Source organism: Bradysia coprophila, unplaced genomic scaffold, assembly GCF_014529535.1.
Source record: "Bradysia coprophila strain Holo2 unplaced genomic scaffold, BU_Bcop_v1 contig_219, whole genome shotgun sequence".
In the NCBI taxonomy this organism is placed as follows: domain Eukaryota; kingdom Metazoa; phylum Arthropoda; class Insecta; order Diptera; family Sciaridae; genus Bradysia; species Bradysia coprophila.
In genome coordinates this window covers 28,904-51,657 of record NW_023503481.1, presented here as the reverse complement: position 1 = coordinate 51,657, position 22,754 = coordinate 28,904, and the positions used below count along the sequence as shown (strand labels likewise).

At 35.7% G+C, this 22,754-nt stretch overlaps 1 protein-coding gene and 2 long non-coding RNA genes across 5 annotated transcripts; 2 read left to right on the top strand and 1 right to left on the bottom strand.

Moving 5' to 3' along the window:
* Positions 1-1,807: 1,807 nt before the first annotated feature.
* On the top strand, positions 1,808-14,032 carry LOC119075508 (growth factor receptor-bound protein 2). Of its 3 annotated transcripts, XM_037181977.1 has the most exons (6): positions 1,816-2,199; positions 2,291-2,376; positions 12,249-12,346; positions 12,414-12,533; positions 13,434-13,599; positions 13,660-14,032. In XM_037181977.1, exons 2-6 carry the CDS (start codon positions 2,299-2,301, stop codon positions 13,831-13,833), a joined length of 636 nt encoding a protein of 211 aa, XP_037037872.1. In that variant the 5' UTR covers positions 1,816-2,199; positions 2,291-2,298; the 3' UTR covers positions 13,834-14,032. The 3 variants fall into 3 exon arrangements, with proteins under 3 accessions (XP_037037870.1, XP_037037871.1, XP_037037872.1); XM_037181975.1 differs by having other exon boundaries at positions 1,808-1,898; positions 2,057-2,376; positions 13,434-14,032; XM_037181976.1 differs by having other exon boundaries at positions 1,813-2,199; positions 13,434-14,032.
* LOC119075521 lies at positions 4,857-20,004 on the bottom strand. Its single transcript, XR_005087410.1, has 3 exons — positions 19,874-20,004; positions 17,616-17,617; positions 4,857-4,869 (listed from the first exon to the last, which is right to left on the bottom strand). It is a non-coding gene; the product is annotated as an uncharacterized LOC119075521 (long non-coding RNA).
* On the top strand, positions 16,703-20,905 carry LOC119075520. The gene is made up of 2 exons (XR_005087409.1): positions 16,703-18,160; positions 18,237-20,905. It is a non-coding gene; the product is annotated as an uncharacterized LOC119075520 (long non-coding RNA).
* Positions 20,906-22,754: the final 1,849 nt, after the last annotated feature.

The following is a 22,754-nucleotide window of genomic DNA, read 5'->3' as shown; positions in this document are numbered from 1 at the left end:
TGATGACAATGTAGCTCTCAGTGTTTGGGTTTACAGTTACTCGGACTTGATCTACAGCTACAGTGTTATTTACGTTAACAGAACTACCGTAACATACCGATCGTTTCCCGTAGCTCCGTGAACAAACGCACCGAGTCATAAAGTGGTCGTTTCATACCGTATGAACTTAAAAAGTGCGTTTCATACAGAATCCGTTGAATTGAAGAATTGAAGATAAGTTTTGCGAAATAGAGGGAAATCCATCCAGAATTCTTCGTTGAATTTTGTAGTAGTTGTCGCTAACCACTGCTTTTAATGTTGGCCTGATCTCGGTTTGATGTCTTTAAGTGAGATGCTGCAATTGATTAAGTCTCATTGACTTTGAACACTATACGCTCAATCGTTCGATTTTCTGATTAGTTTTAAATCTCCCAAATCGTAAAGAAACTACAAATTGAATCGCAACAGATGAAAAATAAGTTTCTTAATGTAATGACGCAAGAACTGAAAGTCGGCGTCGTCGGCGTCTTATGTCAGAAAATACGCCTAGAGAAGTTCACTCTGATCTGTTTCATAAAAGGAAACAACAAACGAAAAAAAAAACAGAAATGTATGTACCGCTTGAAAGCACGCTAACCTAAGAAATCCTGAGATCTAGTTCGTAGATGGACGATACCTCTCAACTAGTATCTGTTTTCAATGAAAAATTAAATGAGCCCAGGTTTACAGGTAGACAAAATCGATCTAATTCCATTGACTGAAAGTCAGGATATTACGACAGAAAATGCATGGAGTAGTAATAAATAAGGAAAACCTCCCTTATTCTTATTCGAAAAATATTCTGTGCTAAGTTGAGTTAATGTCGAGATATGTGGTCTGATGGTTCGTTATTAGTTCGCAAAAATAGGGATAGAAAACGCGATGCAATACAAAATAGGCAAACAAAATCTAATCCGGTAATGTTTTGACATTCCTTCAACATGCAGGTGCAATTGTTTCGGGGATCAAATTGTTCGTTATTTTGCAACTTCAAATTTACGAAAGTAGATTAACAAAATGAAAGAGAGTCTCATCATCAGGCAAGTGATCCGATCCACTGAAAGTTGGGGCGTAGGAAATTATAGTCGAGCTTAACAAAGGTTCTATGTGAAGAGTTTACGCAGAAATTAACAAAAACAAAATTCTGAATTTTCCAAAAAAATATTTTCTTCAAGTTGATTTCCCAAACCATATGTAGTGACTGCGTTTATAAAATTTGGTGTCATCCGCCTCCTTGGTAGGGATGGGAGGCGTTCAAAATTATCGATAATATCAATCGAAAGAAATTATCGATAATCGATTAATCATATCGTTATCGATAATTTAATAATTATCGATAATTATCAAAATATCGAAATTCAATAATTATCGAAATATCGATATTTTGATATTTATCTGAAAATTCATGATAATATACCGATATATCGGAATATATCGATAAATATCGGATTTTCGGACCGAAATATCGATATATCGAATTATCGATATCTTGATAATTATCAAAATATCAATAATTATCGATTATCGATATTTTTTTGATAATTTTCGATAAAAAAAGTCGATAATTATCGATTATCGATAATTGATAATTATCGATAATCATTTTCATTATCGCCCATGCCTACTCCTTGGTTGTCTTAACCTGTTCTTTCGGAACTTTGGATTTTACCGCCATCATGGGTCAACTTCTAATATTCGCGCGCTTTTTAATTAAATTACATAAAGAATAAAGCGGACTCAGCAACTGTGTCAAGAAATTTTGCCCAGTTCTAACAACTGAAGGAAAAAATTTCAGTAAAACTCTCCAGTGTCTACAAACCAAGAAAATGGCGATCTCCACTTAATTTTATTGGATCCAACAATTGTGCTTCATTATTAAGGTGCCGAACAAATCGAATTAGCTAATTAAATTGAATTTGTGTCCCTTGATTTGTGCTCCGTTGTTTTCAGTTTCGTTTTTGCCTTTACGTTTTCCACTCGTTTTGAAATCTGTGCTCGGTCGTGTGACGAAAGTCTCACAAGATTTTGTTTCAAACAGATTTGCTATTCTCAATTGGAGTTTAATCTGTACGGAAAGAGAAGCAGATAGACTGCCAGTCATTACACCCAGAAATATCCAACGATATTCGATTGATTTGAAGTGAAAAATATTGTGTGTGCGAGTGTCGTAAGACAGAAATTGTGAGTCGATAAAACCAAACCCAACACAACACATACGGATTTTCGGGTCTCGGACATTTACTCATTCATTTGGTTATATTTCATTCTTAAGGAGGCACAATGGAAGCTGTAGCAAAACACGATTTCAACGCCAACGAAGTGGACGAGCTGTCTTTTAGAAAAAGCCAAATATTGAAGGTGAGTCGAGGCTTTTTTTTGACGATCGGTATTTCGTTTATCGAAACTTTTCTGGTGGTGCGTCTACCTTTGTAGTTTTACATTTTATTGTCGCCGCACATTCTTTATCTTTATCTTTATTTGTTGTCAGAAACAAGAAATGCAACTCTTTGAAGAGTATTTTTTCTCTCGTTCGCTAAACAAATTGAAGAATCGGTAGAAGTGTGTAGTGGGACGGCTCATTTTCTCCTCTCTTCCTTACGAAGGCTTTTTTGTTAGCTCTGGAATTACTTTTTCGTTAATAACGACAAGAACTTCGCCGACCTGTTAGAAAGTGACATTCACATCAAAAGTTCTGAAAGAGCGAACTTTTAATCCTTGACAAAGATGACAAAGATTAACGCACTCTGCTATCGGCTATCCTTTCTATTTCATGGTAATTGAACGGTAAAAAGTTCACTCAGGATTTGCAGTTGTTTCAAGTTTGATCAAAATACTAATTAATCAAAACGGTTGGGCTAATAGTGTCACAGGGTAAATACCAAGACTGGTAATTGTGGTAATGAACTTTCGGAAATTCGATTCGTGGGTAGTGCATGGTATATGTACATTCATATACATATACATTCATGCGAGCGGTTTAACATTCGCATTGACTTTTGAAGAGTTCAAGGCCATGTCATTGATACCGATTTCGGGCATGAATTGTGAACAAGTGGCCCACAAGATCTGATAAATTATGCAACGAAATTTAAAAAAAAAATGTTTTGGCTCGTCACTTTGCTGACTATTTCACTAAATCACATCTGACACATTCATAAGAAAATTTTCTTGTGAAGAGAAAATTTATTTCATTGCTCGCCCGAACGCTAACGTAAAAATAAACATCGCAACCACATTGAGATAACACAGGGGTGTAACTTAGAACAATTTTTATTGTCGCTGCTTAGAACATTTTTGATTTTTGTACCAGCCCTGTTGAATGCCGTTCAAAAACATCGAATCGTTTTTTAATTTTCTGAATGTTATAGTTTTCGGCAACAACGATTTTCTGTTATAGTAACTTTTAATTCTCTTCGGCAATTGCCTAAAATCGATGGTATTTTACGACAATTTTTATGGTAAGTGTACACCCGTGGATATAAAGCACTTGAACAGCATGAAAACACATTTCTATGGATTCGACAGACGTCATTGTGTTAAGGATATTGAGCTCAAACCCATCCCCCTCAATATCCCCCCATGTATATCGTGCCGTGTTTGCCGAATAATATAATTTTTTGTCGGAAATCGGCATTGTGTGCATTCAAATTTGAAACTTTTTATTTTTCACGTTTCGTACACGAAAATCATCTCATCATTTCGACAAAACTACATAATCGAAACGTTGTGTACACACGACCCAGCCTCCTCTCATTCTCTTGGTGTGCCACCTAAAAATACATTTTCCATTAATCATACGAATTCTTTGAACGGTTTTGGTATGTCGTGTTGTGCTTAACCAAAAAAAATATTTTTTTTTTCGCTTCGTCCATTTAAATGTAATAATGTTGTCGGCCGAGATAATGAACCAAAACACTATGCGCTTGAAACTTGCTTGCACGTAAAAAAATGTAAAATATCTAATGACTCATCGCTTCGGCTGAAATGTGTTAAGCATAGCTTTTGCGCCCGTATAATCGCCACGACAAAATTGTTATCTAAACTACGTTTCGTATTTAATTTACTTGATTTTGTGAAGGTTACTATACGTTACCTATATATGCAACAAGCAGCTAGATGACTTCTGATAAGATATTGTTGAGTTCGTAATCTATTCCAACGGTTAGCAGACACTTTGGCGATGATTTGCATTAGTTTTTACTTTGACATTGAACAGTGGACACGGACAGTTCCATCAACAATTTCAAAAAAAAATTCAATTTTACAAAAACGAATTCGTTTCCGCATTTGAAAAAAAAAACAAAACAACTTACACGAAAAGCGAAAGCGGCATTCCTTTAACGGCACCTTATACACAAACTGTTTTTAGTTACGTGACGATAATTATTTAGGTCTAACGGTATGTCTACCACCGATTCGAACACGGAATTTACGTTTGTGTGACCTTAAAATAAATTGTGCATTCCGCTGACCGGTTAGGTAGATGTGTACAAATTACATCTTGATTACGTATGGGAAGAAAATATGCATAGAGTGTACGCACTACGCAGGCAGTGGTAAATGATTCAAATAGCTTCCGAAATAAAATTGCAAGAAGTCAACGTACGACAATTTTATTATCGCTCTATGTCACTGTAGTTGTCTCCAAAATTAAAATGATTAATTTCAAATCATCATCGTCGCGATTACCAGCTGGTAACCGTGGTATTTTCATCTCGAAACGGTAAACCGCTTCGTGGTCAGAATGATTAATCAAACTTTCGGTGTTTTCTTAACCTGTCACGGACGGCAAGAAAATTAACAGTTTTGATATCTGATCTACTACTTCATTTGATCGAAGATTTTTTTAAACTGATTTCATAAATCTTTTACTTCACTTGTTTTTGCTATATACTCATAAGTCAGAGCTTGTCGTTTATTATTGCTGTCGATGTCGATAACAGATGAGTGCTTATGAATAGTTATACATAACCAACAGAGAAGTGTTGTTAGGGGCTCGTCCAACTTTTTCAGTCGATTCAAATCTGCTTTCTATGCTTGGACGTTCAGTTTCAAATTTAATTGAATCAGAAATTGTCTGCTCTGATGCTGAAGTGTAAGTAAAACTGAAGAAGGGGCACGCAATATTAAAGAAACCAGAGCTGCAAAACAAATGATTCTCCTTCTCGTTTTACTGATTTTTGTTCGCTGATTGTGAAAGTATTAACGGTCCAGAACTCACAAGATCTAGTCTCCGATGATGTTGACCTCAGTGTAGAGAGGATCGAGGATTTTCAAAACCCTAACAGATCCAAATCCAGTCCGAATTAAATTTTCGAAAACCCTAACCGAATTACATTTTCTAAAGCCGAGAGCCCAAAATTGAATCGGTCGGTTTCGGGCCGGTTTTTTTTTACCACATTCAGAAGGACAACCTGTGTTGGTAGCGCTGATTTTGAGCTAGCTTTATGTCAAAATTGTATGAGACGATGTAGCGCCATCAACGCTACACTATCGTTTCATACAATTTTGACATGTAACTAGCTCTAAATCAGTGTTACCAGCACAGGACCTTTTGTTCCACAAATATTAAGCTTTGTCGCATATATCACTCCTTCAGATATGGGTAGCCCACTCGTCTCTTCATCAGAGCTTTTTTTAAACAAATTCTCGATAATGTTTTTTGTAGATAATTTGTCGCTGGTACAGTTGGTTTCAAACCATTAAATGCAACAGAAAATATTAATGATTCGATTCACGTTGCAACGAAATAATTGGTACATTGTGCTCTGAACTATTTTCACACGCACATTGCACTGCCTTAGTGGATTTTGTTCTCTGCAGTTTATAAAAAAGTCCCGACGACGTGTGAATTCTTATGATTTCTGGGTCTTGTTCGTAATTTTGTTTACAGTTCTCCACTCCTCGGAAGTAAGTGAGCCAAACCCTTCACTTTGCACTTCCTACGAAACAAAATTGTCTTTTTCTCATCAAAATTTGACATTTTTTTTCCGTTTATTTTGACACTAACGAACTATATGCAAACGGACCAAACATTTAACAACCTCGCATCGATCAGGGCCGGACTGACTTCCGAACAATCGATCGGGCGATTTTTAAAGTGACAGTGAGGTCCAGGTAAAAAAGCAAATGACCCTTCGGATTTCTTCCGATCGCCCACAATGGTCAGTCCGGTCCTGGTATCGATGCTCTAGCGGAAAGTGAGATATTTATTGTTCAATTTTTTTTCTTTCGTCGAGAATATATTTTACGAAATGGATTCATACTCATAAGATAAACATTTCACATCCATCAACATATGCGCGAACGTCAATAAATATTTAAATTTGAATCTTTTCGTATTTCGCTCGAAATTCGCGTTTTACCTCAACTAGCACATGAACATTGAATTATATGTGTGCGCGCACGGTATATAAGATATTAAAATGTAAATGCCTTGGCGACATTGAACCACATTTATTATCGTGTGATGAGATTAAAAAATTTGAATGGAAGCGTTGTTGGAACGGAAGGATTCCCTTCAATTGCAAATCATTAACATAACTGTAAGGTGTATTGTTTGCCGAAGGCTTTTTTTATTCTGGTGCTCGGAATTGTATGCCTAGCCTACACACAATTAAATTTTCATTTTATTTCGATTCAAAATTGAATCTAGAAGAGTCAAGTCAACGCGATGATTGTGTGAACATTTTCAGCTGATGAATGTAGGAAAATTACTTTTTTTTTGCTTCTTCCATAGCATGGAATCTATTTTGCAACAGAGCACAATTATACGTTTCGCGTAATACAGTTTCGCGTCTGTGTTGTGTGGCTGTACAAATTTTTCCATGTTATTTTCATGAAAATATACAACGAATTTAGACGGAGAACACAGCTCTGACAATGTACGTCACACGTTGAACGGATATTGGAGCAATAAATTTTCCTATCACAACAAAGTTTTTATTGGACCTATGATGTGAGGAGCCTATATACTCATACGAGTCACATGAATTAACATTAATTGAAAGACCTGTAATTGGTTCGATAAATATTGAGCAGTTATGGTGTTTGAAGCAGGGCTTATTGTAGGGAGTTTTTAGTCGGAAAAAGTTCCAAATAATTCTGAGAAAAAAATGTCGGAATTTTTTCGGAGTTCTGTCACAATTATTCGGAATATTTCCGAATTTTCCGAATTAAAATTTCCAGTAATAAGGCCTGGTTTGGGTGGAGCTGCTCCCAAATTTAATCCACTTTACTTTTGACATATACTGACCGTTTATCCAAAATCTTACAAGACACAGTGGAGGGAGGCTTCGCAAATTCTATGGCCATAACTTTCTCTCTTGATGTAACCAAATTGTAAAACAAAAATCCCGTTCGACACACGAAATGACATTTTTTCCGTACGATTAGGATTCGATTTTGTTTGTTTAGAAACCTCACCAACAGCCTTTTACTACCAATAACAAGTACAGTCTGGACTACCGGCTTAATATGACTTCCAAACCACTCCTCGAAGTATGCAAAAACTCTCGGAATAAAGTCAGGTGCTCTAAATATAGGCTAGGCATTTGCGCACAAATTTATCGAATTTGGGTAATGCAATGCGAGTCCTTCAGTGTGTATATCGTTACAACCACCAAACACACTGCAAATACCTAAATTATGGAGGTTGAGTGAACTTTTTAAGACGGTACCAATATGATATAAGGGCAAATGCAAGCGAATTATGGGGGAACAGCAATTTTGATGGTATATTAGACGTCCTACGGCTTTTCTATCTTCTGAAATGTTTTCGCCAATCTTCGATTCATAAACAAAACTGGTCGTAGCTTCTGTACTTCGTAGACATCTAACCGTTCCCCGTAATGAGTGATTATACTGGCCTTCGGCTTCCTTCCCACGTGAAACTCATTTCATTACTTGTATACGCAATCAGTAGAGACGATGCTCTCCTTTGGCTAACCCTACAGTCTTTCCACACCACACTCTGATCGAAACCATGAGTGGATCTATTTGTGTCGTAGTAGCTACTTAAGAGATGTAATCGAGTTACACCATTTTCTCTGAACATTCCTTCCCATCCCCAACATCTTATGTGTGATTGGAATGAAAGGTAGTTCCATTGAGGAAATGAGGGAGCGAGTTTCTTTTTTTTGTCTTAGAACTCATGTATCGTGACAATACGATCAGAAATTGAGTGTGTCTGACGAAGTCGAATTTATTGCAATTTAATCCAAGTCATCCGAGTGCATGTCTCTGTAAGTCTCTCTGTCTATTGTGTTTTAAACAATTTTCATCAGACGAACATTTTTGAAGGTATAAACTCTCGCTCTAATCGTACATTGTACGTGTGAACTTATGTTGTTAGCTCGACCGAGTAAAACAAAAATCGTTTTATGCAAATGAGACGAGAATATTTTAATAGAATTTGCATACAGCAAAATGAACCTAAAAACCGATGTTACCTCTCTTGATGACAGTTAGTATGCATACAGAAGCAGACACTACACGTTAAACTATTCGATTTTTTTCTCGATTTTCATAATGCATTCGTGTGACGTCAAGATTCGTTGCATTTTTTGTTTGTTTGTTGTTGCTCAATTTACGTTGTTCTAATCGCTGATTCACTGACTGTGGAGCATAGATTTTCTGTAAATTCCATGGCAACTGAATTGTTATTAGGTGTGCTATTATCTCGATTTGTTGACTGTATCGCAAATTATAATTGAGCTTAATTGCAGATATGGGCGTTGAGGAATGTTATAGATCTTGTCATTGTTTATAACCGTTGAATGGATACCGTTTATCAATTCAAACAGGAAAATTGTAAAATTTTGGTTTTTCTTTTGATTATTCTGGCACTATAACTGCCCGTGCGTCCACGCATAGTCCCTAACATAACAATGTTTAATGATTTAACTGTCTCAGTACAACGGACAGGATGGTTCAGTGGTCACGTACTAGCCTTACACGATCCTGAAGTTCACTCAGGCTTCATAAATTGATTAGTTGCAGAGTGAACTCTGATGACGTAGCCCAAATACGATTAATTTGTGTACATATGTCTAGCCTACATTTAGGCGAGACCAAGCACCTAACTTTACTTAAAAAGTATTTGCATACTTCGAGGCGTGGTTTAGAAGTCACATTAAGCCGGTGGTCCAGACTTCACTTACTATTAGCCATAAAAGAGTGTCTCTCAACAAACAAATCAAAACATGTCTCGTGCTGGCGGTTGCCCGACGGATTCTTGGCCTTCAAAATAATTCTTTTGGTCGAGACGGTCATTAATGCCTGAGTCTGGTTTGCGTGCTGTTTTAGTGAGGAGACTACCAAACGTGAATAAAAGTAAAGCTGAAAGAATAATAGACTTGAGCTAAGGGTACCAGTGGCACCGATTGGAAGATTTAGTTAAATTAATCAGATTTTGTAAATCAAGCTGCCTATAAATTAGGCTTGCCCCTGCCGGAGTCTAAAGTGCTCCACGCCTCACTCGATTCTATATAGGCACTGAGATTAGGCTATCTTGCCATGTATAAAATGTCATGGACTTGTGTCACTGCAGGCGGTCAGGGACTCGGGAAAATCACCTATTTTTTTACCTAAAATCATTGATATCACCAACAGGTCAACGTGGACCTGGTGGTGTTTATACTATAAATGTGCGTCTTTTCAATGCCTACAAGGCCAGCTAAGAAAGTTTTTTCTCAAAATTGTTTCACTCGTCTAATCGCAATAAAATGATTTTGGGGCTCTTTTCGCAGACCTTTACTTCATGACCTCGATCGTCGACAACAAAATAAATTTCACCAAACGTAGTACTACGTTTTACTCGCAACAGTTCAACGAATCGAATGAGCTATAACTCAATAATATCCGTGTCCCAAAATATCTGATTTTGTTCGATGTTTTGGCGATATCACTCTTAAGCTACGAGCTTCTCGACTGCTACGAATTTTTAAGAAGTAGACCTCGACAGTTGTGAATTTTGTTCACGTGTTCAGTACGTCTAGATGTTTATGAAAACTCTAAGGTCACTAATTGCCGATGCAAATTATTTTTAAATTATTTTCTGTGTTAGGCTGTCACTTCTACATCTGACACATAGTTTAAGATACAGTCAACTTGCAAAGAAATTCATTTGAATCAAATCTTCTATACTATCGTGAACAATTATTGAATTGAATTAATTGTGTACCTCTGTTATGATTGTAAATAACGAAGAAAAATAAATCGAATTCAAACGCCATAAGAAATCGAACGATAATAATGGAACGACTACATGCCGTATATTCATAGAACATTCGCTTCACTGCGATCCATTCATTCATTTCTTATTAAAAAGCAAAAACTCGATTCATTTGAAACGAAAATGTTATCATCGGAAGCGATAAAATGTTTGTACATCAAAAAGTTTTATTTTAAAAGTTTTTTTTTTCTTCTCCTCCTCCTCTGTGTGTGATCATTAATTTGTAATAAAAGCACTAACTGTAACATATCATCGAATGTGTCAAAAATATAATAGAAAATTCTGAAAATAAAAATTCTTGAAAAAGCAAGAGGATTTATGAAAACATTGAGCTGGGTCTGTGAATCTTTTTTGACATTGACAACTAAAATATGACAGATTGTTGGACAACAACACCAATCATTTCACATACTTTACCGCACGTGTATCGAAATGAATGACATCTACGTTGATTGCATTTCAATTTTAATTTTAATAATTAATTTTGTCGACGTTTGTCTACTGTAGTTGTAAATCACAAAGCACAGCGTGAACCTCGTTCTACAAGTTCATTTTTTTAGCACACATCCTAAACTTAGGACTAGTACTACAAAGAACTACTTTGTGTAACACTGTACAGAAACTTCATTTTTCGCCACGATGCCATGCGATCCATTGCGCAAAGCAATCCTCTCTCATGAAACTTGTATCGAAAATAGCTAACTTCTCATACATTATACAATAAAATTACTTGAAAGTAAATTACAATGCTCTATCGTAATTTAGATGTGCTACTGCTATGAAATCGTGCCCGATGTTTACGTATCTCAAACAGAAGTAGATTGTTTGCTATGTATACAGAAAGTCGTTTTTATGTTGTGACAAATTGCTGAGTTTATTTGATGACAAAATGTATAAAATGTTCAGAGATGTTTGGTACTTTTGCGAAAAGGGGGTCTTATATAGTTAGTGTCAAATGTTTGCTAACACTAATTTTTAGAATTCTGCACTCTATTGGAGAGCATTATGCGACACTGAACATCAAATGACTGGTGCTCTACCGGCAATCTCTACGTTGTTGTTTACTATCCAAATCGAAACAACTAAAATGTTTACACCGATTACATCAGGAGAGTGCGTAAATAAATCGAACTGACTGATGTATGGATTTATACTTCCATTGATTCTGCTGTGAAAAGTTAACTCGAAAAATATTTCACAAAAATTGCGAAAGCTTTTTCGATGAGAAAGAAATTTTGGTGTTGCCGTGGAAGATCCACACTTCTGGTGTATATGACGACCTGTCATAGAAGCAAAGAATAATTCAAATAGAAGACACCAATGGGTACATGTTCACCAATTGGTACATGTTCACCAATTGGTACATGTTCACCAATTGGTACATGTTCACCAATTGGTACATGTTCACCAATTGGTACATGTTCACCAATTGGTACATGTTCACCAATTGGTACATGTTCACCAATTGGTACATGTTCACCAATTGGTACATGTTCACCAATTGGTACATGTTCACCAATTGGTACATGTTCACCAATTGGTACATGTTCACCAATTGGTACATGTTCACCAATTGGTACATGTTCACCAATTGGTACATGTTCACCAATTGGTACATGTTCACCAATTGGTACATGTTCACCAATTGGTACATGTTCACCAATTGGTACATGTTCACCAATTGGTACATGTTCACCGGTTACCTTATTTTCTTCATTAATTTTGTGTGAACTAACAATGCGTGTTTTGAGTTTAATTGTCGATGTCGAATTCTGATAATCGCTGCTCAAATGTCAGAACTGATTCCGCAAATTATCCGATGTTTTATAATAGCTCGTAAATTATCCACAAAAACTGGACATCGAAACGTATGAAACTTAGAAACTGCAAAGTTCACTGTTCACTCGAAATGATTATCTTGAATTATCACTCTGGACAATCTAAATCACACAACTTACTACATTTACTTACTTAGAATTTACAATTTAATTTCCAGATACTTAACATGGAAGACGATATGAATTGGTATCGCGCCGAACTGGATGGGAAAGAAGGTCTGATACCGAGTAATTATATAGAAATGAAAAGCCATGAGTAAGTCGATTGTAATTGAGACTCAAACGGATTCAGTTTAGTAACCAACCACCTTCAAATTTTACAGTTGGTATTACGGACGAATAACAAGAGCTGATGCGGAAAAACTTTTATCAAACAAACACGAAGGAGCATTTTTGATAAGAATAAGTGAATCCAGTCCTGGTGATTTCTCATTGTCCGTGAAGTGAGTATGATTTGGTGCATTGTATGGAACAGTTGTTTTAAAATTGATGTTGGAATGTCCAAGACTATTGTGAGTGGCTATTTGACACGACGGGGAAACAAGCAAATACTGGGACAGGTGCTATTTGCTATTGGTGACCAATGAAAGGAAATAGTATCCAAATCAGTGCCCATTTTCGCGAAAATATTTTCACGAATTTTCTCAAATTTTCGCGATTTTCTCAAATTTTTGTTTTTTGGGAAAATTTACGACAGTTTGAGAAAATTCGTGAAAATATTTTCGCGAATATAGGCACTGATCCTATAGATGCGCCAATGTCAATGAAAATATGTGAGGCAGAGTTTGCTAGCATAGTTTCCCCCTCGATTTGGCAGTCGAGGCCATTCAAGTTATGCACACACAACTGTACTGTTTGGTCCATCACTTAGGCCTTGATCGATAAAAGGTGACTTTGAGAGTAGGCCAGTAATCAAGCCATTGTTCCGTAGTAAAACGTAGTGCCGCTTGCATCACCCATCGTTTGCACTGTCGTTCACAAAGCTGAGTAAAGTAAAAAAAAACAATTTGGCTTGACTGACGTCTTGGACAACTCTCAGCGTCGTGTGTCCACTACCCACTATCCAGAAAATATTTTTTCCCGAATTTCTTGATTTTTTTGAATTTTCTAAAATTATGGAGAATTTTCTGGAAAGAATTTTTCAATAGAATCCGCGAATATTTAAGAAAACATTTTCTCAGCGACCCGACCTATCTTGAATTTTTTTTTCTACAAACCGAGTGGAGGTCTTAACACTTCATTTAATTTTCAACCACCATATATGTTCCTGAACCCCGCAACGCCATGCCATAGGAATGCCCACAAAAGTTTTCTGATTATTTTTTCGTTGTTTTCTTCCGCAGATGTTCGGATGGTGTTCAACATTTCAAAGTGTTGCGTGACGCACAAGGCAAATTCTTTTTGTGGGTGGTGAAATTCAATTCCCTAAACGAACTCGTCGAATACCATCGCACGGCCAGCGTTTCACGTTCACAGGACGTTAAGTTAAGAGATATGGTGCCGGAAGAAGTAAGTGATTCCATGCGTGCCCATACGGCCCCATTTGAAGTGATTCGTTTCGTTTTGCAGATTTTGGTCCAAGCATTATACGACTTTGTGCCACAAGAATCGGGTGAATTAGATTTTCGACGAGGTGATGTCATCACGGTGACGGATCGTTCGGACGAGCACTGGTGGAACGGTGAAATTGGCAATAGAAAAGGACTGTTTCCTGCAACTTATGTCACACCATACCATTCGTAATAGGGATTTTTTTTAAATAAATAATAATGTCGATTTTACAAAGAAAAGAAAAGGAAAAAAAGTGAAAAAGAAATGGAAAGGAGAAGAAGACCGATTGTTTAAAACGGTTTTCTTCTTTTGGAATTTTTGATTTTTTTTTTAAATATTTTACGATCACATTAAAAACACAAGGAATGAAGAGAGGAAGAGAGAGAGAGAGGAAAATAATTTCAAAATGAGCCAGAGGAAGAAAATTCATTTTTGTTTTATATCTAAAAACTGAGAGTATACAACACATGGGATATAATAATAAAACACTGACGGAAGAGACGAAACACTTGAAAAATATTTGTACATTTTGTGGATAAATATGAAACCCAATAATATACAATCTCGTGTGTGTGTTTTAATTGATTCTCAGAAAAGAGAGATGTGGAGAAAGAGAGAGAGAGAGAGAGAGAGAAGAAACAAAAAAATAATATCAAAATGTGTGTTCAACGAAGAAAACAACAAAAATGATCGAGAAACAAAATATATTTATTTACCAAACACCATCCAGCTCGGAATCGAATGAATGAGAATTTATTTACATCAAATTTATTAACCGAAAAAAAATATTTTAATTTAACCCGCGCATGACAAAAACCGTTTTTCCATTTTATTTAAAACAAATTTTAATCAAAAATCGCGAGAGAGAGAATTATTTTAAATGTGTAGCCAAGTATCAGCGAACGTTAATATGTTGCAATGTCTTTTATTATGATTATTTGTTTGTTTTTGTCTAATTTTTTCTTTCTTTTATTTAAGCAAATTTATATATCCAATCGCCTTCTTCAATTTTAATTACAAATTTCCTTGTCCGATTGATTTTTGTTTTGTTTTTTCTTCTTTAATTTGAATCCATAAAATCCTAACCCATCCTTGCCGACTACATATCTACGAAGGTTGATCCTAAAAGTACCCTATGTCCGGGCCTCGATTTTCGTGCGTTCGTAACTCAAAATATTCGTAAGAACTGTTAAGTAACGAATTCTTAAAGTTACAAACGCATGAGAATTGAGGCGCTGGATTTCTGTGCGAACAAAACGAAACTGGTATGATTGCTCGATGTTACTTCAAAGCGTTCATAATACAGTTTTTAACATTCAAAAGTATCGACATATTATACATTTCTTATTTCTCCAACTTCTCTCATTTCTCCATAACGAGTATATGGAGAAATGAGAGAAGTAAGCAAAATCAATGAAAGTGTAAAACTATGGTCTATTGTCCACCCGGAGGACATACAAATTTGATTTTCGCAATTAAACGCACTCATTTTCATATTATTTTGACATAAAATGTGAGTGCGTTTAAGACGAATTCGGCGATCGACCATACCTGTGCTCTACTTTCATTTAGCAAAATAAGAAATGTATAATATGTCGATACTTTTGAATGTTAAGAACTGTATGAAAATGAGTGCGTTTGAATCCGTTTTTGGAGTCGTTATGTCCTCCGCGGTGACATTAGACCATACCTGGTAGTTTATATTCATTGATTGACAATTCCAGGACCTGAAATCCAGGTGCCCATTTGTTTTGAGCTTCTCGCGTCCTTAAGTTGGAATAGCAGTCCGTTTAGAAAACAGTACATCGGTTTTGTTGACAGTTCACATTGTGTTCAGTGAACAAAGAAATGATGAGTTGGTACTACGTACCAACTATGTATGGGGTTTCAGGAGGAGTTGAAATTTAATTTTCTCATGTTGCAAATATTACATTGTCAAATACTGTCCAAGGTCTTAATTTTGTGCCAGGTGAAGTCCTTTTTAATAAAAACCTTGAATGTGCCAACAGGAAGCGTGTGGAAACGTATAAAAAACAAAAAATCCAAACCCCAAACACGAACACTCAATTTTCCAACGTTAAAAAGCCTCCAAATTTTCAAACATGTTTGCGTGTACCCTGCTAGGTTCTTTGCCATGGCCTGATGAGTTTTGGTATTTTTACAGAATTATAAAATGCAAAGCATCAAGAGATGCTATTATCATCTCACAGATGGAAACAGGGTAGAAACTGTTTGATATTTATTGTTGAGAGAACCTTAAAGGACTTCAATGTATCTATAGCCAAAGTCGAGGAATGTTTCACGGCCTCTAGTGAATAGAAGTCCTAGATTTCTGAAAATGTTGTCTGTATAGAATGTCGCAGTGCAGATTTATGGGAATAATCCATTCAATTTCAAAGTAAAATCAATGAAAGACACACATTTTTCATCGATTAAAAGCAAACATATTTTCCGTGTCAGCAAGTCCTTCCTCGACAAAATGACATCACTTATGAAGAGCGCTGGGTAGCAATTTTTATCATTCGGCCACAATCTAATTGGTGTTTTTCAAATGCACTGGTTTTTCTTTCTTTTTTTTCGATTTAAACCAATAAATATGCAAGTTCTTGCCATTTATGCCATCAATTCGGATTGGTTTTCATTTTTTGTTTTGACCAACTGTATCGAAAAGGCATTATACACATATCCGACTGTCCAGTAACTGCATCGACAAATAACGAAAAGAAAATGTTTTCGATACGAGTAACGACGGTTTCCCCACTATAGAATATGAAATTGCAAGGCGAGTCCCACAACAATAAGCTTCGATGCATTACGCGAATCGAACAAAAAAAAATCTAAATTTGATTGCAATGAGGTACAGTTTGTTCATTTCATTTTTACACAGTTTCTAAAGATTGTCGATATGTCAGAGTTTTTAATGTACCCAGTCAATTAAGTTCTTTCCAAATTGCGCAATATTTGAATTCGCGATAGAAATTTTAAATTTTGCGCCAGAAATTCATAATTTGGGAAGAACTTAATTGACTGGGTACATTTAAAACTCTGACATATCTAAGACTGTGTAAAAATGAAATGAACAAACTGTATTCGATCCAAGCAACATTAACATTTCATTTCAACACTAGTGACGAAAAAGAGCATCTAATTAAAGTGATTGAGTTTGTATGAGTTAATTGCAGCACTAGTGTCGAAATGAACCACATTTCGATATTAGGATGCTACACGAACAGTAGACACGTTTCGTAACCGAATTACAGAAACAGAACTTTTTTTCTGTTAATTTTTTCTAACTAATAAAATGTAAAATCACCACAACTGAATGAAAACAAGGAAACAAAAAAAAATTTTAAAAGGAAACCCATTTTTTAAAGTGCTATTTTTGTAACATTTAACAACAAAATTAATGGATCATTAACACAATGCAACAAACTATATTTACTTATCTGTAAAACAGTTTCTATTCTAAATGAAAGAAGAGGAGAACAACACTAAAAACTAAAAAAAATATTTTTAAATCAAATGAAAAGAGAAATTTTCATTTGTTTTTTATTGCATTTGATATTTGACTTAAAGTTAAGTTAAGAGAAGAAACGTTTTTGTATACAACTTAATCGTAAGTGAAAATCACTAAAATAGGCCAAGAGACCATGTGCACATCAGTCACTCATGAGGCCATGGCTTATTACCAATGGCCACATCCAATCAAAAGTTTCCAATCAAAAGTTTCCAATCAAAAGACCACGAGAAAATGACGGATTGTTGATGCTTTGTCTGATGACAATTCGGTAGATAAAATGTCTATTTTCTCCTCAGGGCACGAGAAAATGACGGCTTGTGAAGCTTTATCTGATGACAGTTCGGGAGATGATTTGTGTATTTTCTCATCACTGGTTTTGACAGGGTAGAAAATAAATATTTTCTTCCCCGCACTGTCACCTTAGTTTTTAATTGAAATTTTCGTGGAGAAAAACGGCTAATCACACCCCGCACAACTGAAAAACGTTGTGCTCACCTCTGGAAGAAAATAAGAAATTCCAACTCGAGCGATTCGCTCTTGTTGGAATTTTCTAACTTCTTCGCTCAGTGAACAAAAATAATCTTTGAACGATACGGCGATATGCCTAGTATGAAAGGTCTGTCGTTCCAGAAATGTCAAATGCAACTTAGGCATGAAGCGTATAACACTAAAAGTCGCTAAAGCCAATTCGTGTGGCACTAATACCTTCATTTTGACAACAACTTTCTCTACAATGTAGACTGACTGAGTCATACACAAGGTTTGATCTCGTTTGAGTCCTTCTCTAGCGTTCCAAAAAGGAAATTTCCAGCAAAACAAACATTTATCGTCCTTTTAAATAAAGCTGCATAGGTTTTCGAAGTATGGTTACCTTTTCAGGGACTGACATGCACACGGGCTCTCGCTCTATAAGACGTAATTTATTTTTACCATGGCGCTTTATGTGTTAAGGTGGAAATGATTAGTCATTAAAATGGTCGCAGTGCCAAAATCGAGAAGGTGGGAACTCGGCAAATAAGTTGTCACTACGGGTCTATAATCACAGCGAATTTTAAACGGTGTTGCTGTGTAGAAGGTGGGAACTCGGCAAATAAGTTGTCACTACGGGTCTATAATCACAGCGAATTTTAAACGGTGTTGCTGTGTAGAACACTGTTATTTTGCTGGTCAATAATTCGGTGAATTTCTACCCCCTCGACCAAAATCAATTTCATATTAACAGAACATGAAATCTAACAACAAATTCACTGTCGCGAACTGCAGCTTAGCCAAAATCTGATATGTGGAGACAACAATTTAGAATTTTAATTCTCCATTACTTTCAGTTGGGGATGGCTTAGGGTTGTAATCCATCCAGCTCTGTAACCCAATATTTATTAAATGAAAGGACGATGTCGCTGTTGTTAAATCAACATATTCCCAGACATTTTCTTTGATTCATATCCTAAATTAGTAGTCGTGATGGTAAGCAAACTATATTACTCTTGATTGGCGAAGGTGCATAGCTGTTTTCTTGCTGGTGGTTGTGCAAGAATGTATTGAGACGTGATATCGAAATGCAATTAAGCTGCAAACATATAAGACTTATGCCGGCTGAGTCTTCTAAAAAGCAGGAAAATTTAGCGACATGGACTGTGATGTCTAAACCAGGCCTATTTTCAGGATTGTTTTTTTTTCGAGAATTTTCAGAAATTCCAGAATGTTCAAGAATTTAAGGAATTTTCAAGAATGGTAGGAATCTTTTGGAACTTCACGAATTTCCCAGAATTTATAGAATTTTCAAGAAATAATGTCAAGAAAATAGGCCCTGCCAAACACTACATCGGATGGACATTCAGACGAAATTTGTGTCCATTGTAATGTTATACCTACTGTACATACGTACGATTCGAAACTGGTGTCGATTCGTTTAAAATTGTTTTTAGCATTTTTGTAAATAATTCACGCCGTAAGTGTGGTCGAAATTCAAAATGGAAAGTGCAGAGGTCTTTTTAACGTAGCGCCATTTTCATATAGAGAAGCGTTGAAACGAATTTTTTGGTTCACTTTTTCATCGAATCGTTCACTTAAAATTCAAATTTTAGGCACACTTACGGCGTGAATTATGAACAGCAAGTCAAAGCAAAACCGAAAATTCAATGATTGCGTTGATTTTACTCAACGATTTATTTTTCCTTATTTCTTGAATTTTAATTTGTAATTCTAACACCACGCTGGAAAACAGATAATTAACACAAACCTTATATACATTTAGCAGACATATAACACAGACCAGATTAGAGATCTGATTTGATCTGATTAGGTGGCTCTCGAGGAGAGAATTTACATTTAAAAAAATGGTTCAAATAAAAAAGGAACTAAAAAAATTAGTAGGAGGAAAAAGCCAAACACCAGGAGCGTATGTGCTTTTATAGTTGAACAAAGTTAAAATTTAGGATTCAAGTAAATGTTGAATTTAGGCCAAGGAAACTGTTTTTTGTTTGTTCTAGAAACTTAAATTGAATATGAAAGGGAGAGAAAACCGATTGTATTGCACAGATCATTTTAATTGACATAAATGGTCTGTTGAATGCGTTGTCTAGTGTGTGAAAGAAGAAACAGTCATTCGGGGCATTGGTATGTACACCATTTGAAACGGAACCAATGTTTCTTGATTTCGATCGGATTTTCAGTATTAATCGTCTATAAACAATTCTAATCTTGAAAATCGACAGATGATTCATACCGGAACATTCAGAATTTCCGTCTTCTGATTCTTCGAAAGTTTCATAAGTCGTGTCTAACCTTATACAGTTAGCAAGCATATCAACGAATAATAATCGAATCTATTACTTCTTTCAATCGTCAATCGTTTTAAATAAACTGCTTGCTGAATCTTTTACTTCATTAGTTTTACAACGTTTTCCACTCATTGCTAATTTGTGTCGTTTCTGTCGATAGCAGATGACATAGTCGTATGTCAAATTTAAACGTTCATTGATCGTTGTCAATGTCGTTTGAGCTGTCAAATTCATTGACATTTTCATCCAACTAACCTCAAAGTTCGAAAAATTATACGAAATTTATATTTTTTGTGAGGTTATCTGAATGAAGTAGACACTGATTTTACAAGTATTGGTGAAGAAACAGCTATTTGACAATAATATATTTTCGTCCAGATGTTTTCCTAACACACTAGATACTGCTCTAGCACTAGCTGCATATAGCGACGTGAAGGAGACCTAATTTAAATGTTTCTTTAGTTTTTCTTGTCAATATTGACAATATAACAAAAATCTATTTTGATTTAGGTCTCTTTCGCGCTGCTATTTGTAGCTACAGAAACAGACGCAAGGATTTTTCTATTCGATTTTCTTTCAGTAGTCAATAATGAGAAGAGCTATAAAGATGGATTAGGAAAATAGAGAGAAAAGAGAATAAAATTTTATTTGAACAACAATGCAAAAAGCAAAATTCAACTAAAAAACAAAACGTCAACACAAATAGAAAGGCGATACCCCCCTTAATTATTATTATTATTAAAACAGAGGAAAATGAAGATGAACCCATATGATAATTAATTAGCTTTGTAAAATTTGTGCGATATAATTATTATTATAAAAGATTTAAAAAAACAAACAAAACAAAATATGACGACAAACTGAGATGGAAACAAATGAACGTTGTATTTAAGAAGCTTTTTTGTGTTACAACCTTTTATAAAAATAATACAAACATTATTATTATGAGGAACAATAATGAAAATACCCGGGCGTTTTATTTATCGTTGATCGATCTTTGCATGCCATTTGTAGCCAATCACAAAATCACTTGTAGATCATTGTCTAATAGCAGTCTTTTTCTTCATTACCAACTGGATTTATAGCTTCTTTGAGGTGAGAATAGGTCATTTCCTAACGTTGTACTACTTTTCAATGCTCATTCTGCTCCCCACATCCTAGAATTCATGCACCCAGATCACTTCCGTCGATTTTTCTTCATTCACAACTGGATTTATAGCTTCTTTTCGGTGAGAATAGGTCAGATCCTAACGTTGTACTACTTTTCAGTGCTCATCCTCCCCCCATATCCTAGAATTGATGCACCTAGTTGATCAATTCCACACCAAACTGACTAATGAGGAAAAGTTAAGAAGAACGCGCGATTTTTTTGTTTCACTTTTATGCGTGTTTTGACACGTGAATTTTCTTTGCATGTTTGCGTCGCGGATGCGTTTATAAAACGTGGAATTGCTTTTTTAACGCGTGAAATTTTTTTCGAGTGAAATTATTTTTTGGGGAAAGTGTGTAAGAGTAAAGTAACCGTAGCTTCACACAGCGTCGTACGTACGTATATCGAATTTCTTTTGTTCTATTATTTAAAATATGACATTTAGAACATAAGAAATTCGATACGTACGTCAAACGCACTGCTAAACAGGCAATCGAGTCATGTAGTCCCTATCGTAATGAATATAATAGTCTGCACTGGAGCTCGTTCAGGAACGATTTTTTCTTCACTCAGTGAAGATTTGACGATTCGTTTAATGTTACACTAACAGTTGTCTGACGTTTGCCGTTCAGATACGTTAGTGAAAGTTACGAGTTAATTTTCTGTTTATGTTTACATTCCCACAGAGGGATTCTTTTGAATTTCGACTGACCGAAATCGGCGCTATATTTTCTGGGACTTCTTTATATATGCCTAGTTAGGCCTTGGTGCCTAGGCCCCAAAACAAGTCTAAGATTTTTTTGATCTTCCGAAAAAGTCGAAAAATGGGGTTTCGTAGTCCGGATTTCATTTCCGTAAGGTGGCGAGGACACGGGCGTGTATGGGTTCGTTGGAAAGCTGAGGTCGAGTATTCTCGGGGAAAATATTAATTTCAAAAAATTGTATGACAAACGGCCGAATGACTTCCGAAAAATTTCTCAGAATCGATGGAACGTAGGTGAACTTTGACGAGGGCTGTGACCTCCACCTCACTAATGCAATTATTTGATTAAATTATTATTTATTATGAATGTGGAGGACCTCAACTTTACAGTGATACTCACTTGCGTCCTTAACTTACCTTAACGGACCAACTTACTAGACCGAAAGTGGAGGGGAACGGAACTTATATACAAAATGAAGAGGAAGGAGGTGCCAAAAACAACTGACAACAGAACTATTTTGTTTCTTAGAAATTTATTTGACCATGACGAACATCACTCATTCAGAATTCATTCGACGCCTTAGAGTAATTATACCTAGAGAGGTATTTCGTACGATAAAATGTGGTCCCGACATCAGTTTGTATAAGATTCACATTTCGTACAATTTTACGTAGAGCTTTTCACTAACACATGCAGGCGTTGAAAATTTTGATAGTTGTCAGTTTTGTATTTTCTCAATCGCGTACCACTATTTTGGAATTTTGTTTAAAATCATTCGCAATAATAATTATTATTAATTAAATAAAGTGCAAATGTGATTCATTACGGGATGACAAAGTAAAGGAGTCAAGGGCAATGCCTGTTCATTTTTCCGGTAATTTAACCGCATAATAAAAAATTGATGCATCTGTTTGTTGATTTGTAATTTTCCTTCAAATGAGAGTTAAGCCAGTTAGGGT